This window comes from Mustela nivalis (assembly GCF_964662115.1).
Source record: "Mustela nivalis genome assembly, chromosome: 6".
NCBI classification, from domain to species: Eukaryota; Metazoa; Chordata; class Mammalia; order Carnivora; family Mustelidae; genus Mustela; species Mustela nivalis.
Window position 1 is genome coordinate 149,212,503 of NC_139025.1, and position 15,415 is coordinate 149,227,917.

The following is a 15,415-nucleotide window of genomic DNA, read 5'->3' on the forward strand; positions in this document are numbered from 1 at the left end:
CCACAGCCCCAGGAAACCCTACGGCCCTGGCTCGGTGCCATTTCAAAACATTTGTGGATCCAAGAGACCTGCTCCCCTGCTAGTGTGACCGCTCCTAGGGCCACCTTGATCAATAAGACGGCAGGAGGACAGAAGGACAGAGGTGTTCAAGATGGTGCTTTTTCTATCTGTTTCTGTAAGATCTCGTTAATATCTTCATCTCCCAAAAACTAAGTGTCTGGTAGAACGCCTGTGCACACCAACATGGGGAGACCTCTGACACCCGACAGGTAAATAAACAAGATGCAGAGGGAAACTAAGAGTGTGAACACGTGCGTCAGTTAAACACTCGAGTCGTGTATTGTGTAAATGTGCATGTACCCACATACACATATATGCACACGTATGTAGGCATCAATTTTCTCATAGACCGAACATACACTGTCCACACATATCGCACACTGCGCGCGACCACTCTTGGGGGAGCTGCGGGCTTTAATCACACTGGTTAAAACCGGTATGGCACAAGTTCTCTTGTCCAAATAAAATGTATTAATAAGATCAATATAAGAGATATATACACTAATGATTGTTGTCTAGAGGTCTAGGAAAGCAATCTGTGACCTGTAAAGAACAAACATATGTATACATATACACAGAAGTACAAAAAAATGGGGGCGCCTGGGGGGCTCGGTCAGTTAAGCATCTGCCTTTGGCTCAGGTCATGATCCTGGGGTCCTGGAATGGAGCTCCAAGCCCTTCGATGGGCTCCCTGCTCAGCAGGGTGTCTGCTTCGCCCTCTCCTGCCCCTCCCCTCCACTTGTGCGCAATCCAAATAGATCAACGGAAAATATTTTTTTTTTAAACGGAAAATATTTTTTAAGTTTTTTTTTAATGTTTAAAAATGACCTGGTTACCAGACCTGGTCCCTAGCATCGCCGTGGGGTGGAGGGAGCCCACAGGGCGTGAGTCTGGCTGGGAGAGAGCCAAGCGGGGAGGGCAGGTGTGCAGAGACGACAGAGAAAGAGAGGAAGAGATCAAGGAGAGAGACATAAACAGTGACCTGAGGGACACACACGAAGCCCAGGCTGGTGGCTGTCTCTGGGAATGGGGGAGACAAAGCATTTTTTTGTTTTATCAGCAATGTTTCATCTCTTTACTCGAGGACTAAAACATCAGACTCAGACATAAAACCAAAATTGTAAGAGCTGCTTATGCTAAGCGATGTATTTGCCACACCAACCTTTGTGTTTTTGTCTTTCCCTTATTTCTCAGGAGGAAGCGAAGTGCATACCAGCAATCCCTCCTCGTGCACACCCTGCGTTCCGGGCCCTCGGGTGGGGGCGCTGTATATTACGTATGCGGCCCCCCATCAACCCCACTCTCCGTCCCACGGCCCAGACCCCTCCCATTGCCAAAGTAGCCCTTACTGGCCTGTTACTGATTCACAAGCTGGGCTTTTTTTTTTTTTTTTTTTTTATGATTATAAATGCACTCATCCATCTTAAGTTCAACGAGCATGTGTCAAACACCGTGCGAAGTTTCAGGCACACCGGACTGAGTGATCTGTGGTTTCTGCCAAGTCGATCCTGGCCTGGCAGGACAGACAGATGATGTATGTGCAAAGGAAGGACAAGGCACTGGGGTTAGTGCAGAATCCAGGCATCCTGACGAATCACGGCGTGTGACAGAGGTGGGCGTGCGCGAGTCCTGGGAGGGCAGCCCTTCGTAGAAGGACAGTGAAAGGAGCCGGGCGAGGCTTACACGTGAAGAAAAGAAGGGGACCACTACAGCCGTGGGGCCTCCTTTTATATGCCAGGTCCACACACGTCTCAACGCTCAGAGCCAACCCACGGCGGCAGGGGAGGCTGCGAGGGGCGGCGTAACTTAGCTAAAAGCAAGGAGCAATTAAGTGGCACGGCAGAGCCTGACCCAGATCTGAACGTTCAAAGCTGAGAACGGGCGGATTCGGGGTTCACCGGAGTCAGAGTTGGGGGGCTCCTGGTACCCATACCTTCACTCTCTCCTGCACCGGGATGCCTCTTGCAACAAAGGATCGGGGTGGGCACGGCCTGGGGCATGTGCTTACTCATCCTGGGCAGAGACAGGCAGCTTCAGCCTCAACAAGGTCAGCCTTAGACCCATCTCCACATCCGGCCTCCGAGTACAGCCTCCCTCCTTCCGGCTGCTGGGCTCCCCAGGAGGGGACACTTCCCTTCCACCTGGTGGGCCATGCTCTCCGGGGCCATCCAGGGCCAAGGAGGCAGCTCAGCTCTGGGAGAGGGGAGCAGGGGCTGGGAGAGGCTCTGAGCACAGCTGAGGGGAAGGCACCACCCTGGCTCCTGCCTAATCCATCCGACATGGGGACACACTGTTCCAGAAACCGGATGACAATTAATAGGAAAAATCTGCTCTCACAGCGCTGCCAAGCATGTCACAGGGTCTCAGCTGGTGGCGCTGCCTCCTCGGCGGGGAGCAGAAATGCCCCGTTCTCCCCTTTGGCCGACACCCTCATGTTTTCTCAGGTTGAAGGAGGGAACAGCTATGGTCAGAGGGTTCCTCCCGTGGTCCGAAAACTTTGCCCAAGCAATAAGGCCAGTCCTCAAAGCCACGGCCCCAGGGATTAGGCTAAGACTGAAGACTTGGGGCTCACCCAGCGGGGTTCATCTTCGAAGTCCGTGGAGCCCTATTTGGCTTCAGGGAATACTGGCAGATAAAACATCTCCCATCAAGGTGCCTCATGGTGGTCTGATCTTGTTTAAGTCGTGGGGCTTTGGGCCAAACTTCTATCGCCTCTCTAGAATTTGCCTGCACAAGTATTTCTCTTGGTCCAAATACTTCATAGGATTCACGAAAACCTGGCTTGCCTTGCTCTGACTTGTTCAGCTTAAGCAAGAACAGAAAGAGGGTATAGAGGTAGGTAGCCTCGGAGAAGCCAGGCAGCCTGCCCTCTTGTTGTCTGCCCTTCCACAGGGATCTCTTGCTGAATGCCAGTGTTCTAAAGTTTTAGGGGAGTCACAGAATATTTTGAGACTATAACACAAGGAGTGGACTAGTTCTTTTCCAAACCATCCCCCAGCCCACCGCCACATACACCCAAACATTTGCATAAGTCCAGGGGACCACCGTCCCTGTGGATCTCATTCACATGCCCCCCTTCGGTCCCCGAGTCCCAAGGGCAGGACTCTCCCCACGGATCCCGGTTCATGGGCAGAAGCTGTAGAAACTCATCTTTCTGGATCCCATACTCTCAACCCTGGGTTCCAGTTCAGCAACCTGACCGTTGGTTGAACCTTTCCTCATCCTTCCCTACCCACCTCCCATCGAACATTAGCCAAAAATGGAAACCCCAGTGGGGAGCAGGTCGTTAAATTCCAGTTTCTGTTTGAGAACCAGTACCCAGCCTCCCGGAAGCCATCTGGACAGATCCATCCCTGAGACCAGGCAGATGGGTGCTAATTCACCGTGTTAACCCCTTTGGTGCTACTCCCCCCCACCCGAGCCCTGGTGGGAAGCCGCGTCCTGCAGCCTTCCCCAGTCAGAAGGGGGCTGAAGACTTGGGATTGTGGAAGCTGGCCAGCAATTTTAGCAATCGTGTTGCTCTTGGCATCTGCTCTGGGACCCTGTGTAGAGCTACGTGCTGAAATGCCATCATGTGGGCAATGTCCCAGCACCGGGGTCCACCACCTGACATCTAGCTCGCTAATACCTTCGCAGCACAACTCCAAGGGAGGGGGCAAGCAAGAGTGAAACCAAGCCATTCACACAAGGAGTCCTTTTTCTCAGCAACTCCCTTCAGAGACTACCCTCCTTCAACAAGCAGCCCTGCTCTATGCTGCTACCCGGTCTCAGGGCAAAGCCAGGTGGACCTCAGTCTGGGCCCCGTGGACACCAACATTGCCTCTAAGCCATCACCACCAGTGATGGGACCCAGCAGTGAGGGGCAGACAGGATTCTCCACCAGGACGCCTTCAGCCCACCAGCAGAGGCCTTCTTGGGGAGCAAAGGGAGAATAAAACAGCCTCTTTTGATCAAAAGGAACACGATTCCACCCGCCCCTCCCCCCCCACCAGGAGACCATTGCAAGGGAAAATCCCACCTTACCCTTCATTCCAAATTTGGACCGCCGACCATACTTGTTGATCATGATGAAGAGAACCACCAACAGGACGCAGGCAAAAGCAGCAAGTCCCACGGCGATGGACACCTGGTGGGGGGGGGCGAGAGCGGGCAGGTAAGAACAGTCACCGAGAACCAGCGGGCCAGGGAAAGTCACATGTGCCCAAACGGACGTCATCCCATTGGGGGAGCCGCAGCAGCCCACTCCGACCCGCACCACTGAAGTAACTCATGAGACCTTGAGCACATTACAGGAGAAGTAATTCCCCAGCTGGATGAGAAAACGTCCCGTGGCTCAGCCTCTCATCTGCGGGCCATCCGTCACAAGCAACGCAAGGGCAGGCCTAAAATGTCTCTGTCTACTGTTTGTTGTTTCCATTAGCAAAAAACCCTCTGCACCTTCACATGGATAATCTTTACAGAATACCTTCCAGAAGGTTCTGGAGATCTGGACTCTTTAAAAAAAAAAACAAACAAAACTAAAAAACACCTTTGCTCTCCTCCTCAGGGACATCTCTGGCTCTGAGAGTCAGGCAGGGGAGGGTCGGGGGAGGGACTGGAAAAACCCACCCAAGGGGTTGCTCTGAGCAATTCTGACTCTTGTGAAAGGTTTGTGTGGCTAGTATTGCCCTCGAATCAGGCCCAGCCAGGCTCCTAGCAGAGTGGGGGTTTTCAAACGGTTTTCTTCCGAACCCTAGGGCTTGGAGCGGATTCTCAAAGAGTTCCTCAAATAATGACTTATTCTCATCAAACAAGGAAGGTTTCAACCACCTGAAAGCAGGTCATTCAGAGCAGTTTTTTTCTGCCGCATATGCTGGGGTTCCAAGTAAGATAAAATTCTGGAAAGTTAGCTCCAAAAACGAAGTCAGTAAACACCAATCCCCTTGGTCCGGGAGTGACTTACCCCAAAAGTGTCTTCCTCCGGTTTGTGGGTCACCGTGATGGGTGTGGGGCTCACGTCGTAGACTGAAAACCAACCAGACCAGGAGGGTGGTTAGCTTACCAGCCATAAGAGGCTCAGCCACAGTCCCCACCTGACTCCCAGGCCCCCCACAAGAGTTCCTGCTCTGGCTTTGCAGAGGTCCCTGGAGACCAGGTCAAGGGCAGGCTCCACGAGGAATAAAGGACCCTCACTGCCACCCACCTACCTCCATTCCACAGTAAAGAATGTCACCTGGGCATCCTAGGCCATGAACTACTAGGTACAGAGGAGTAGAAAAAAATAGTTTGGGATCCAGGCCAGGGTGCGGATTGGGCACATTTTGTTGGTGACAACAGATGGTGTTGACATTCGGCTACCCTCTGCCAGGGACCCTCCTTTCCCTGTCCCTGGATCTCCCATGCCCTTCCTTTCTCCCTCTTTATTCCTCAGTGAGACCAGGAGACCCACGGCCCCAGGAACAACTCACTGTCCACTCCCCTACCACGGAGTTCAAGACACAGTGGCCACCCGCGATAAGCAGCCAGTCCATCTGCCCCGGAAACACCACCTTTCCCAGCAAGGCTGGGATAGGAAGCCAGTCTGTCCTCCATCTCTGATCATCTCCTGGGCAGGAAACAGCCCCAATTCAGAAGTCTTTGGAGGGACATTCTGGGAGATGACAAGTCCTTTCAGATCAAGGACAAATGAAGGAATCACAGATAATCTGCACATCCATGCCCAGCAGTAAGGGGCGTCCTCAAAAAAACTGTCCACCACCTCAGGCCACACATAGGGCAGAAACGACAGTGCTGCTGCCCCTAGTCTCCCATGGGGAGGAAAAAAAAAGCCATAAATACAGATTTCCCCACCGTCCATGAGCAAAACACCAAATGTGGGGGAGGGGGTATCTGGTTATAGCTCCAGATTGCTTTTAAATTGAGCCTCAATAGTTCTACTTTAGGGGCGCTTGGGTGGCCTCAGTCAGTTAAGAGTCTGACTCTTGATCTCAGCTCAGGTCCTGATCTCAGGGTTGTGAGTTCAAGCCCCGCATTGGGCACCACACTGAACATGGAGCCTACTTAAAAAACAAAATAATTCCACTTGAGGACACACAAGCCTATCAGAAGACCTTGTAAATTACTCACAAGGTGAGTCCCAGCCAGATTCTGGGCCCCTAAGAGCAGGTAAGAAACATGGGTTTAGGGGCCCCCCTTCTCTCCACAAGGACACATGAGATGATCACCAGGGTTCTACCTGGGCATGTGAAACCCCATGTCCTTCCTCACACCACCCCTTCTCATCCAGGCAGGGAGACCGACAACTTGCTCAGAGCTTAGGGAACTCTGTGGGGGAAACTGAGGCATGGAGACCAAGAGATGTGCAAATGGAACTACCCAAGAAGTATTTCGACTCTCCAGTTCCCCTTCACAGTTCCCTGAATGCTCTCAGCTGCCGTGGGTCTGGGGCTGGCCGTGGAACAGGAAAGAGGGCTATGTGGAATCCGTAATCACTGAAAGTACCAGAATAAAGCAGTTTCAAAGCAAAAGATAAAGCAGACTTACTGGAAACAAAGTTATCCGTGCTCTCTGCAAAAAAGACAAAGAGATTATTAACAAGCGTCATAAAAACCAGAGCAGAAGTGCTTTATCTTCTTCGTAGGTACGACCTCTCCCACTCACCACGAGTGCCCCTTCACTCCAGCAACTGAAAACTAAAATCCTTGACACACCACCCCTCCCCCAGGCCACACTACCCCTTCCTGGAGGTGGTCTTCCAAGTAGAGAAGGAATGCGAGATAAAGCTCCTCATTCCCAGGGAGGTGGTCCAGCCACCCTAGGGTCTACGAGATGGAAAATTCCATCTAGACACAATGTCTCACCCACAGTCCTCCCCCCTTCAGGTACCCAGAGCGCTGGGGATGTCGGTGGTAGCCCAAAGCCAAGAAGAGATGCTGCAGGGTGGGTTTCCCTGGACTTTGGTGAAAATGCCAGCTGTGATCCCAAGACAGAATTCCTCAAATTGATATAGACAGTTTATTCTAGTGGTCCCTGAGATGTTCCTGGGAGTCCCTTTATGAACCTGCCCATCCCCCAGATGAAAATGTGCTATTGGATCTTCGCCTCTAGAAATGGCTCAGCGAACAGTGAAAGTGCATCATTATCAGACACTAATTATAAGCCAGGGGCTGGACTCGGTGCTTTACGTAACGCATCATTCCATCCTTATAACCATCTGAGGAGGTGGAGAGCATTAGCCCTGCTCAACCGAAATAGAAACAGGCTTCTAGAGATTAAGAGACTAACTGAATCTCGATGAGGGATTATTAGACTGAGCTGGATTCGAATCCAAGCCTGGGCTCTTAGCCACTCCAGCAGAGATTCCCCAATTCTAGCGTGCAATGGAATCATCTAGAAGGTGACAGCACTACCGCTCTCCAGTAAGAGGAACGAGGGCTCCTCGGAGAAATGCGTAACTTCAGGCTTGGGGCAGAGAAAGTACAAGATGTGCCCGGAACACCGTGTGGTACTAGAGAGTAGGAGTGTGCTCCGGATTAGCGGGAGCATGGGAAAGAGCACGGGAGCCTCCAGTGACCTAATGTGGGACAATTTAAGCAAAAAATGAAGACAGCCATGGATTGTTACAGGCTGAATTATACCTGCCCCAAATTTGTACGGTGGAGCCCTGATCTCCATCACGTCTGCAGAGGACTGCATTGGGAGATGGGCTATTTTTTTTTTAAGATTTTATTTATTTATTTGACAGACAGGATCACAAGCAGGCAGAGAGGCAGGCAGAGAGAGAGAGAGAGAGAGAGGAGGAGGAAGCAGGCTCCTTGCAGAGCAGAGAGCCCGATGTGGGGCTCAATCCCAGGACCCTGAGATTATGACCTGAGCCAAAGGCAGAGGCTTAACCCACTGAGCCACCCAGGCGCCCCGGGAGATGGGCTCTTTAAAGAGGTAATTCAGTTAAAAGGAACTTATTAGGGTGGACGCTAATCCAATATGGCCAGTGTCCTTGCAAGAGGAAGCGATCAGGACAAACTACAGAAGACCACGTGCAGACACGAAAAGAAGATGACCATCTGCGAGCCAGAGGCAGAGGCCTCAGAAGGAGCCAACCCTGCTGACACCCTGATCAGACTTCTCACCTCCAGGGCTGTGAGAAAAACACGTGTCTTGCTTAAGCTGCCGAGGCTGTGGTCCGCTCTTACGGCAGCCCCGGGAACCTGCACGGATTCTAAGTCATAGCACAAAATGAACATCCCCGAGTCCGTACCAAGGTAAATAAGCAACTGAATGAACACACAGGGGAAGAAGAGACGTTCTTCCTCATAGTAACATTCCACCCAACACACGTAGAAAGAATGATGGAAGGAAGAAAGTCACCACTGGCAAATACCACGGTTATAAACCACTTTGGGCAAGAACCATCAAAAAAGGCTAAGATTAATGTGTGAAAGCATGAGAAGACACAAGACGTTCACAAAGTTTCCAAACATTATACTCATTAGGTACAAAGGGGAAAAAAAAATCACCTTGAGGTGGAGAACCCTGGCAGATACCATGTCCACCCAGTGACAGAATTAAGTGATGTCACTAGAGGTGTGGACACCACGTGCCCCCCACGGTGATGTCCTGAGCAAGTACAGCATCACTTCTGTGCTTTTCATGCCAAAATTGCGTAACCAGCGTTAACCCGGAGGCAGCAATTGATAAACCCAAAGTGGGGAGATGTCTACAATGTAACTAGTGAGTATCCTTCAAAAGGGTCCAGCTTGAGTGCCTGGGGGGTGGGGGGGGGAGCTCAGCTGGATGAGCGTCTGACTCTTGATTTCAGCTCAGGTTGTGATCTCAGGGTCTTGGGGTCAAGCCCCACATCGGGCTCCACATTCAGCGGGGAGTCTGCTTGGGATTCTCTCTCTCTCCCTTTGCCCCTCACCCCTGCTTTCATGACCTCCCTCTCTCTCTCTCTCAAATAAATCAATCTTAAAAGAAAATATGTCTAGCTCATGAACGACAATGACAGACTGAGGGACTGTCCCAGACTGAAAGAAAATAAGGTGACAGAGCATCTAAGTATGGCGTATGGTCCTGAACTGGGTCCTAGAGAAGAAAGGACAGCAGTGGACGAGAGTCAGGTCCATAAACTCGATAACAGTGTTAGTGTTAATATCCTGCTTTTGCACATTGGACTGTGCTTAGGTAAGATGATACCCTTTGGGGAAGCTGGGTGAAAGGTATAAGGAAGTTCTTTGTACCATTTTATTACTTTTCAGGGGTAAGGTTTTTTTTTAAGATCATTAATTTATTTGAGAGAGAGAGAGAGAGAGCAAAGGGAGAGAGGAGCACAAGCATGGAGCAGGGGCAGAGGGAAAGCGAGAAGCAGGCTCCCGGCTGAGCCCAGGACCCGGGGGTCATGAACCAAGCCAACGGGCACCCCTAGGAGGTAAACCTTAAACTTGTTCAAAATGATGAGTTAAAAAAAAATAAAACCTAAAATTTGTTTTCAATAAACAGGCATTATCAGGCCTCATCAGACCTTCTGACTCAGGATTTCTGAGTCAGGAGGTCTGGGGAAGGTCTTGGGAATTTACATTTCTACCCAAGTTTTCAGGTGCTGCTGATGTTGCTGAGCCCTTTGAGAATTCCCTGCATTATGTTACACCTACTGTGGCCACGAGCCTACCGCACTCTGAAAAATAAGAACAAGCTGTTCATTCATTCATTCGTTCATCCATCCGTCCATCCGTCCATCCATCCATCCATCCCTTGGTCTTCAGGCTCTGCGCTAAGTCCTCACAGTCACCGTAATTATGCCTCTACTAAACTGGCAAATATTCTTCTCTAACCACCTGTGGGGCAAGTGATGCTTTCTGTGAAGGAGTCTAGAGAAAGCCCTGCTTACAGTAGGTGCACAGTTAACGGCTGGCTTCTCTGCTGCCCATTTTGTGTCATCTGGGGAAGGCCAACAGAGCCTTCTCCAAATTCCTGAGCCCACCCTTCATGCCACCACCCTCTTGTAAGCTGCAGGTACCAAAGGCCTGATGGGTGGGGAGGATGGTGGGGAGGAAGCCCCGAGCATTGGCTTCAGAGCCTAGGGAAAGACAGGGTCAGATCAAAGACAGTGCCAGATCAATTCACAGTTAATGCTGATTTGTATATTTCTCATAAGGCTCCCGTTTATTCGAGAATATTCTCACATCGGGCAAATGTTTTGGCCGAGTCTATGAACCCTGTAATCTCCCAGTCAGTCCACATGCTTAGCTCCCTTGCTGGAGCCTGGGAACACGCATCCATCCAGGAAACACATGAACCCAGGAACAGGAAGACTTCCTGGTCCCCTCTAACCAGCGGGGGAACTCAGAATTTTGCACTGGAAGAGGGTGGTACCCAGGAATGATCCTCACCTCCTACCCACCAGCAGCTGGGGAAGAAAACTGGAACCACGGGCCAAGGCGCTGTCTGAATAGGAACGGGGGTGGGCATGAATCCCCGCTACCCCAGTCCCAGACGGCACTTCTTCCAATCCCAGCACTCATCAAAAGGGGCCTCGTGGGAAAAGCCAGCGGGGTCCACAGAAGGGAGAAGCGAGGCAGTAGCTTGTGTCCAGACAAAGAGGTGGACTGAGATGTGCTGTTGGGAGCAGATGCCCCGGGTTTAGGTGTGAGAAGGCAGTGGGGAGGCAGAGCCAAGGCCCGCGCTCACACCGCCCATGCCGCCCAGACGCCCCATCTCCCCTCCGCTGCACGCAGCTGCCGGTGGCTCAAACTGGGAAGAGAAATCCTTCCTTTCCCCCAACCTAGCAGCCTGGGATCACATTCTATCTCCACAAGTTCCTTAGGGCAAGGAAACCAGCCTTGACCGAGGCGGAGGGCGCTGGGGCACTGATTTCTCCATTGTTTGTACCCAGCGTCGTGAAGGAATTCTGCTTTCTGCTGTTGTAAAAATCCCCATGAAAAACTGGACTTCTGGCCAAGTAAAAAATGAGAATGTAGGAGTTACGGCAGCTCACTTATTCCTAAATGTTTTGTCAAGTACTCTCAGGTATTTTTTGCACACACACACACACCCTCCTTGGCAACATGCCTTCTTCTATCACATCGTCATCTAAGGAACACTCTTGCCCGGCCTGCAACCTTCTAGCTATCACCTCCCACCTTGCCTTAGACTTAAACTCTCCAGGTCCTCCCTTCCTGACACGTGAATCCCTGATCCCTGGTGGCTCCCCCACTCTTATGCCCAGATCCCCCTCCGGCAGCCCCACTAAGTTCCTGGAACACCAAAGAGGATTTATCTCCACAGACCTCCCTAACCGATCCTTGCAAAAACCTCCTTCACCAAGGCTGGATACCATGTTGAAGGTTTTAGCCCTTCTCTGGAAATGTAGGAGGAAATCCAACATTCCTACAGCATGTGTAATTTAAAAAACAAACGAACAACAACAACAACAACTTTTCCGGAACATTTTCATTTTAACGTCCTACTCTGAGAAAATCTTTACTGATGGAAGCCTCTGCATTTCCAGATGGTTCCGTTAAATATATTCATTCCAACCAAATCTCTCCCATGGGTCTCAGGACCATGGATAATCAGAAAAGGAGACCGTTACCTTCAGATCTGGTTCTGCCCCCCAAACAGATCCCCTGTCAGTCGCCCTTGGGTGTGCTTTTCAGAAAATAGAAACAAACAGTCCCTCCGTGTTTACTCTGTGCCAAGCACTGTCGTAAGCATTTCCGGTGGATGAATCCACGGTGCGTCAACCAACCTTCACCATGGCCTTTGAGGTAGAAGCAGGTGCTGAGGAATTTGCCTGAGATGAACTGATGAGCGATTTAGAGAGACTCTGAACCCGGGCGGGTTGAATGGCTCCCTGTCCCTATAGACGTCACTTTCCGGATCCTACCTGTTAGAACCGACAAGCTTGACCAGAGAACGCTGCTCCTAGAAGGCCTATGTTCACTGCATCCCTGTGTCCCAAGGATCCCGGCAATAGCTGACAGCTGGTCCATCTTTCCTCTGTCTCAACACAGACAGAAACCCTCAGCATACTTCGCTTGATCCTCATGGCAGCTGAGGGAGGAGCTCTTGTTCTTGCTCCCATTCCGCAGACGGAAAAGTAGAGGCAGAGTAGAGATCGCCTTTCACTGCATGCCAGTCGCATACCATGCGCCAACCCCGTCCTGGGAGCTGAGGCCACCTGTCTGGTCGGGTCACAGACGGGATTTGAGGGAGGAGCTCTTGTTCTTGCTCCCATTCCGCAGACGGAAAAGTAGAGGCAGAGTAGAGATCGCCTTTCACTGCATGCCAGTCGCATACCATGCGCCAACCCCGTCTTGGGAGCTGAGGCCACCTGTCTGGTCGGGTCACAGACGGGATTTGCACCTCCATCTGCCTGATTTCAGAACCCTCGCCCTTAACCTCTCTGCTCTGCTTGCCTCGGAGCGAGAGAGGAGTCCCTGTGATCAATACGATGTCGCCACACACTCAGAGCGGAAGACAAGAGCGGGACCCGCAGACAGCCTTACTTACACCAGAGCTCGGCAGGGATGAGGTTTACTGCCCGCTCCTCCAGATAATTTACTCTCCTGAACATTTAGACGTTTTGTCGTTTGACACAACTGGCCCATCTTAACCCTGCCATGGCCTTTTCATCATCCACTGATTCTTCTAGGTTCATAAAACAAGCAAACCCTCACACAGGACGGCCCAGGCAGGGTCTGAGGAAGATGCCTTCTGGTGGGCTGTTTCCCTCTGAGCTCCCCTGACTCCCCCCCTGCCTTCTACCTCCTGGGGCCAGAGCTCACCAAACAGCAAGGCAGCTGATTGTTCAAACACCCCGGGGTCTCTGATGTGCAGGGCCGGGTGGGGCAGGAGAGTCTGAGTTCTAACACGTCCCCAGGGGTTGGTGATGCTGCTGGTCCAGGGACCCCTCTTTAAGAACCTGAGAAGGCGGCAAGGGGCTGCTACGTCTCTTGGGGACAAAAAGGGTGTCGGTATGGCTGGGAGAATGCAGAGAACTGCTCTGAGGACAGCCCCGTGGGGAGTGGCTCACCCTCCCTCCAGAGCCTTCCAGGGCTCTCCATGCTCTCCAGACCCTCTTTGGAAACAAGCATTGCTTTAGGGAACCTCTCTAGCCCTTCATCGGCGAGGCCTCGCCTGTGTGGCCCGGCAGTGCCCAGTATCTCCGTATCAAAAAGCCCCTCCCTCCACACCACACGGAGGGCGGGGACTCTTCCAGCTCCTGGGGCAGAGATGGGCGTGGCCGGCAGTGCCACTGGGCATGCTGGGGACTATGCTGGAAGTGCTGAACCAAACGGGACCACCAGGGTCTTAAACACCAGCATGTTCGGGACACTCTCCTGAGCGACGGCGTTGCACCACCCTGGGCCTCTGCCGCAAGAATCTGGCTTCCCATGCATCTTTTCATTTCCGAGCTTCGCGCCGGAATTTCCCTGCACTGAGATAAATGAGGCCACTGGAGTGGAGCTGCTACCCCGTATGTGTGGGCTGAGAAGTCCCCTTCACATAAGCAGATGAGACACCGGGCTGGCTCTTGCTGGCACCCTTCTGTGTGCGTGTGCGCAAGTGTGTGTGCACGTGTGTGTGCGCGCCTACAGGGGATCGGTCTTCTCACTCCCCTTTATCTCGCTAGAACCCTGAGTCTGGAGACTGAAGGTCATCCAGCCTGTTCCCAGAGAAATCAGCAAGGTCATCAGTTTGCTCAGTTTCATTGACAGAAACCCATCAGCTGCTGGACCTATAGAGAAGCTACAACCGCGTCCACGGAATTCTTCCGGGCTTTTCTTCTCTTGCAACTCAGGAAGGTATTGGAGAGAATTTAGCTCAGTCACCCCCCCCCCCCGCCCTCAAAGAGTCACACAAACAAAGTTCTTTCATTCCTTCAGTTACCAGCCCTGGCTCCCTGGACATAGCAAGCTCAAGGCTGGAAGCCTACCCCCTCGCCAAGCCTTGCTACCAACCAGCAAGCAGAAGGAGGTTCAGTTCACACGTCTGTTACATGTAGGGTTGAACTAGAGAGACCCAAAGCCCCTGCAATGGAAGGTCATCGAACCATGGTTATGGGTCAAAGCCTGTATGCTTTGTAGACCAGAGGTCATGAGTCAAAGGAGCAGTGTCGTTGTGCCCAGTTCACAGATGCGGGAAATGGAGGCTCAGACAAGCAAACTATCATGCCTGGAGTTCCGCAGCAAATAAAGGACTGGGTCAAGATTCTCTCTGTCTTTCTTGTCTAATCCCCAGGCCCTTCCTCTACCAGAACAGGGCATGTCCGTGTGTGCACAACTGTGCATTTCTGAGGGGACCTGACAGCCCAGGAAAAACAGGCTTTATCTGGTTTACACGAAATGCTGGCAGGAACGGACTCGGCCCCAGGCAGACTTTGGTTCACCAGAGATAACAGTTCCAGAGGGATGCCGTGCTCACCCCGCACCCTCCCCGGAAGTGCCATTACACTGCAGGGGCCTCACCTGGGAAGGGCTCCTTGAGGAAGTGGCCGTTGATGGTCTGGTTGGCCGTGCCCAGTGGGTTTTTGGCGATGAGGGTGTAGTTGCCGTTGTTGTAGTGCGTGGGCTTGTTGAAGAGCAGGCAGCCCTCGGACACCTCGCCCTCCTGGTAGTACTCCACATGCGTGATCTTGGACTCCCGCAGCGGCTGCCCATTGTGCAGCCAGTGCAGCGTGGGCGGCGGGTTGCCCCGCACCACGAACTCGATGCAGTGCTCCAGACGCAGCTCGGGCTCCTCCAGGCTTACCACGCGTGGGGGGTCTGCGGGGGACAGGCCCGCTGACTCCCAGCACACAGAGATCCCTGCGCCCCAGAGCAGCGCCCCCAACACTAGGACGGGGACCCCAGTTCTCCCCCCATCCAGCTCGGAGAGGACCCAGGGGATCAGGGGTACCCGCACCACCTTCCCAAAAGTGGGGAAGAGAGGTCTGTCTTCCCCCACACTTCCCGGGTCTACCACCACTGGCCCCGTGACCCTCTAGGAGCAAAGAGAAGGCAGACGGGGGCTGACATGGGGGTATCCTGAAGAAGGGTTGCGGGCATACCATCTTCTGAGGGACAGGGACACCCTTTCTGGGGTTACCGGCCAAGAACTGCCTTGTTCAGTCCTGCCCCCCTAGCACACCGGCCCCCGCCTCCTGCATGACCGTCCCCCGGGGACACAGCCCCCCTCCAAGATGGCAGCCACTCACAGTGCACGGTGAGGGCCACACTGGCATTGCTCATGCCCACCACATTCTCCGCGATGCATGTCAGGGTGAAGCCATTGTCCTCGCTTGTCACATTGACCAGGGTCAGGTTGATGGCGTGTACATTGGTCCAGTTCAGATTTGTCTAAAACCCCAACGGAAAAAAAAAAAAATCAGTTTCTA

The 15,415-nt window shown here is 52.5% G+C and overlaps 1 protein-coding gene across 11 annotated transcripts in view; it reads right to left on the minus strand.

Annotated features, from left to right (window-relative positions):
- Positions 1-15,415, minus strand: part of NTRK3 (neurotrophic receptor tyrosine kinase 3) — a 381,734-nt gene that overhangs the window by 246,918 nt on the left and 119,401 nt on the right. For all 11 annotated transcript variants that reach the window (XM_082736044.1, XM_082736045.1, XM_082736043.1 and 8 more), the window contains 5 exons: positions 15,236-15,377; positions 14,508-14,804; positions 6,583-6,606; positions 5,003-5,064; positions 4,084-4,186 (listed from right to left, as the gene is read on the minus strand). In XM_082736044.1, coding sequence (XP_082592170.1) covers positions 4,084-4,186; positions 5,003-5,064; positions 6,583-6,606; positions 14,508-14,804; positions 15,236-15,377 — 628 coding nt within the window. The remainder of the gene's footprint in view (positions 1-4,083; positions 4,187-5,002; positions 5,065-6,582; positions 6,607-14,507; positions 14,805-15,235; positions 15,378-15,415) is intronic.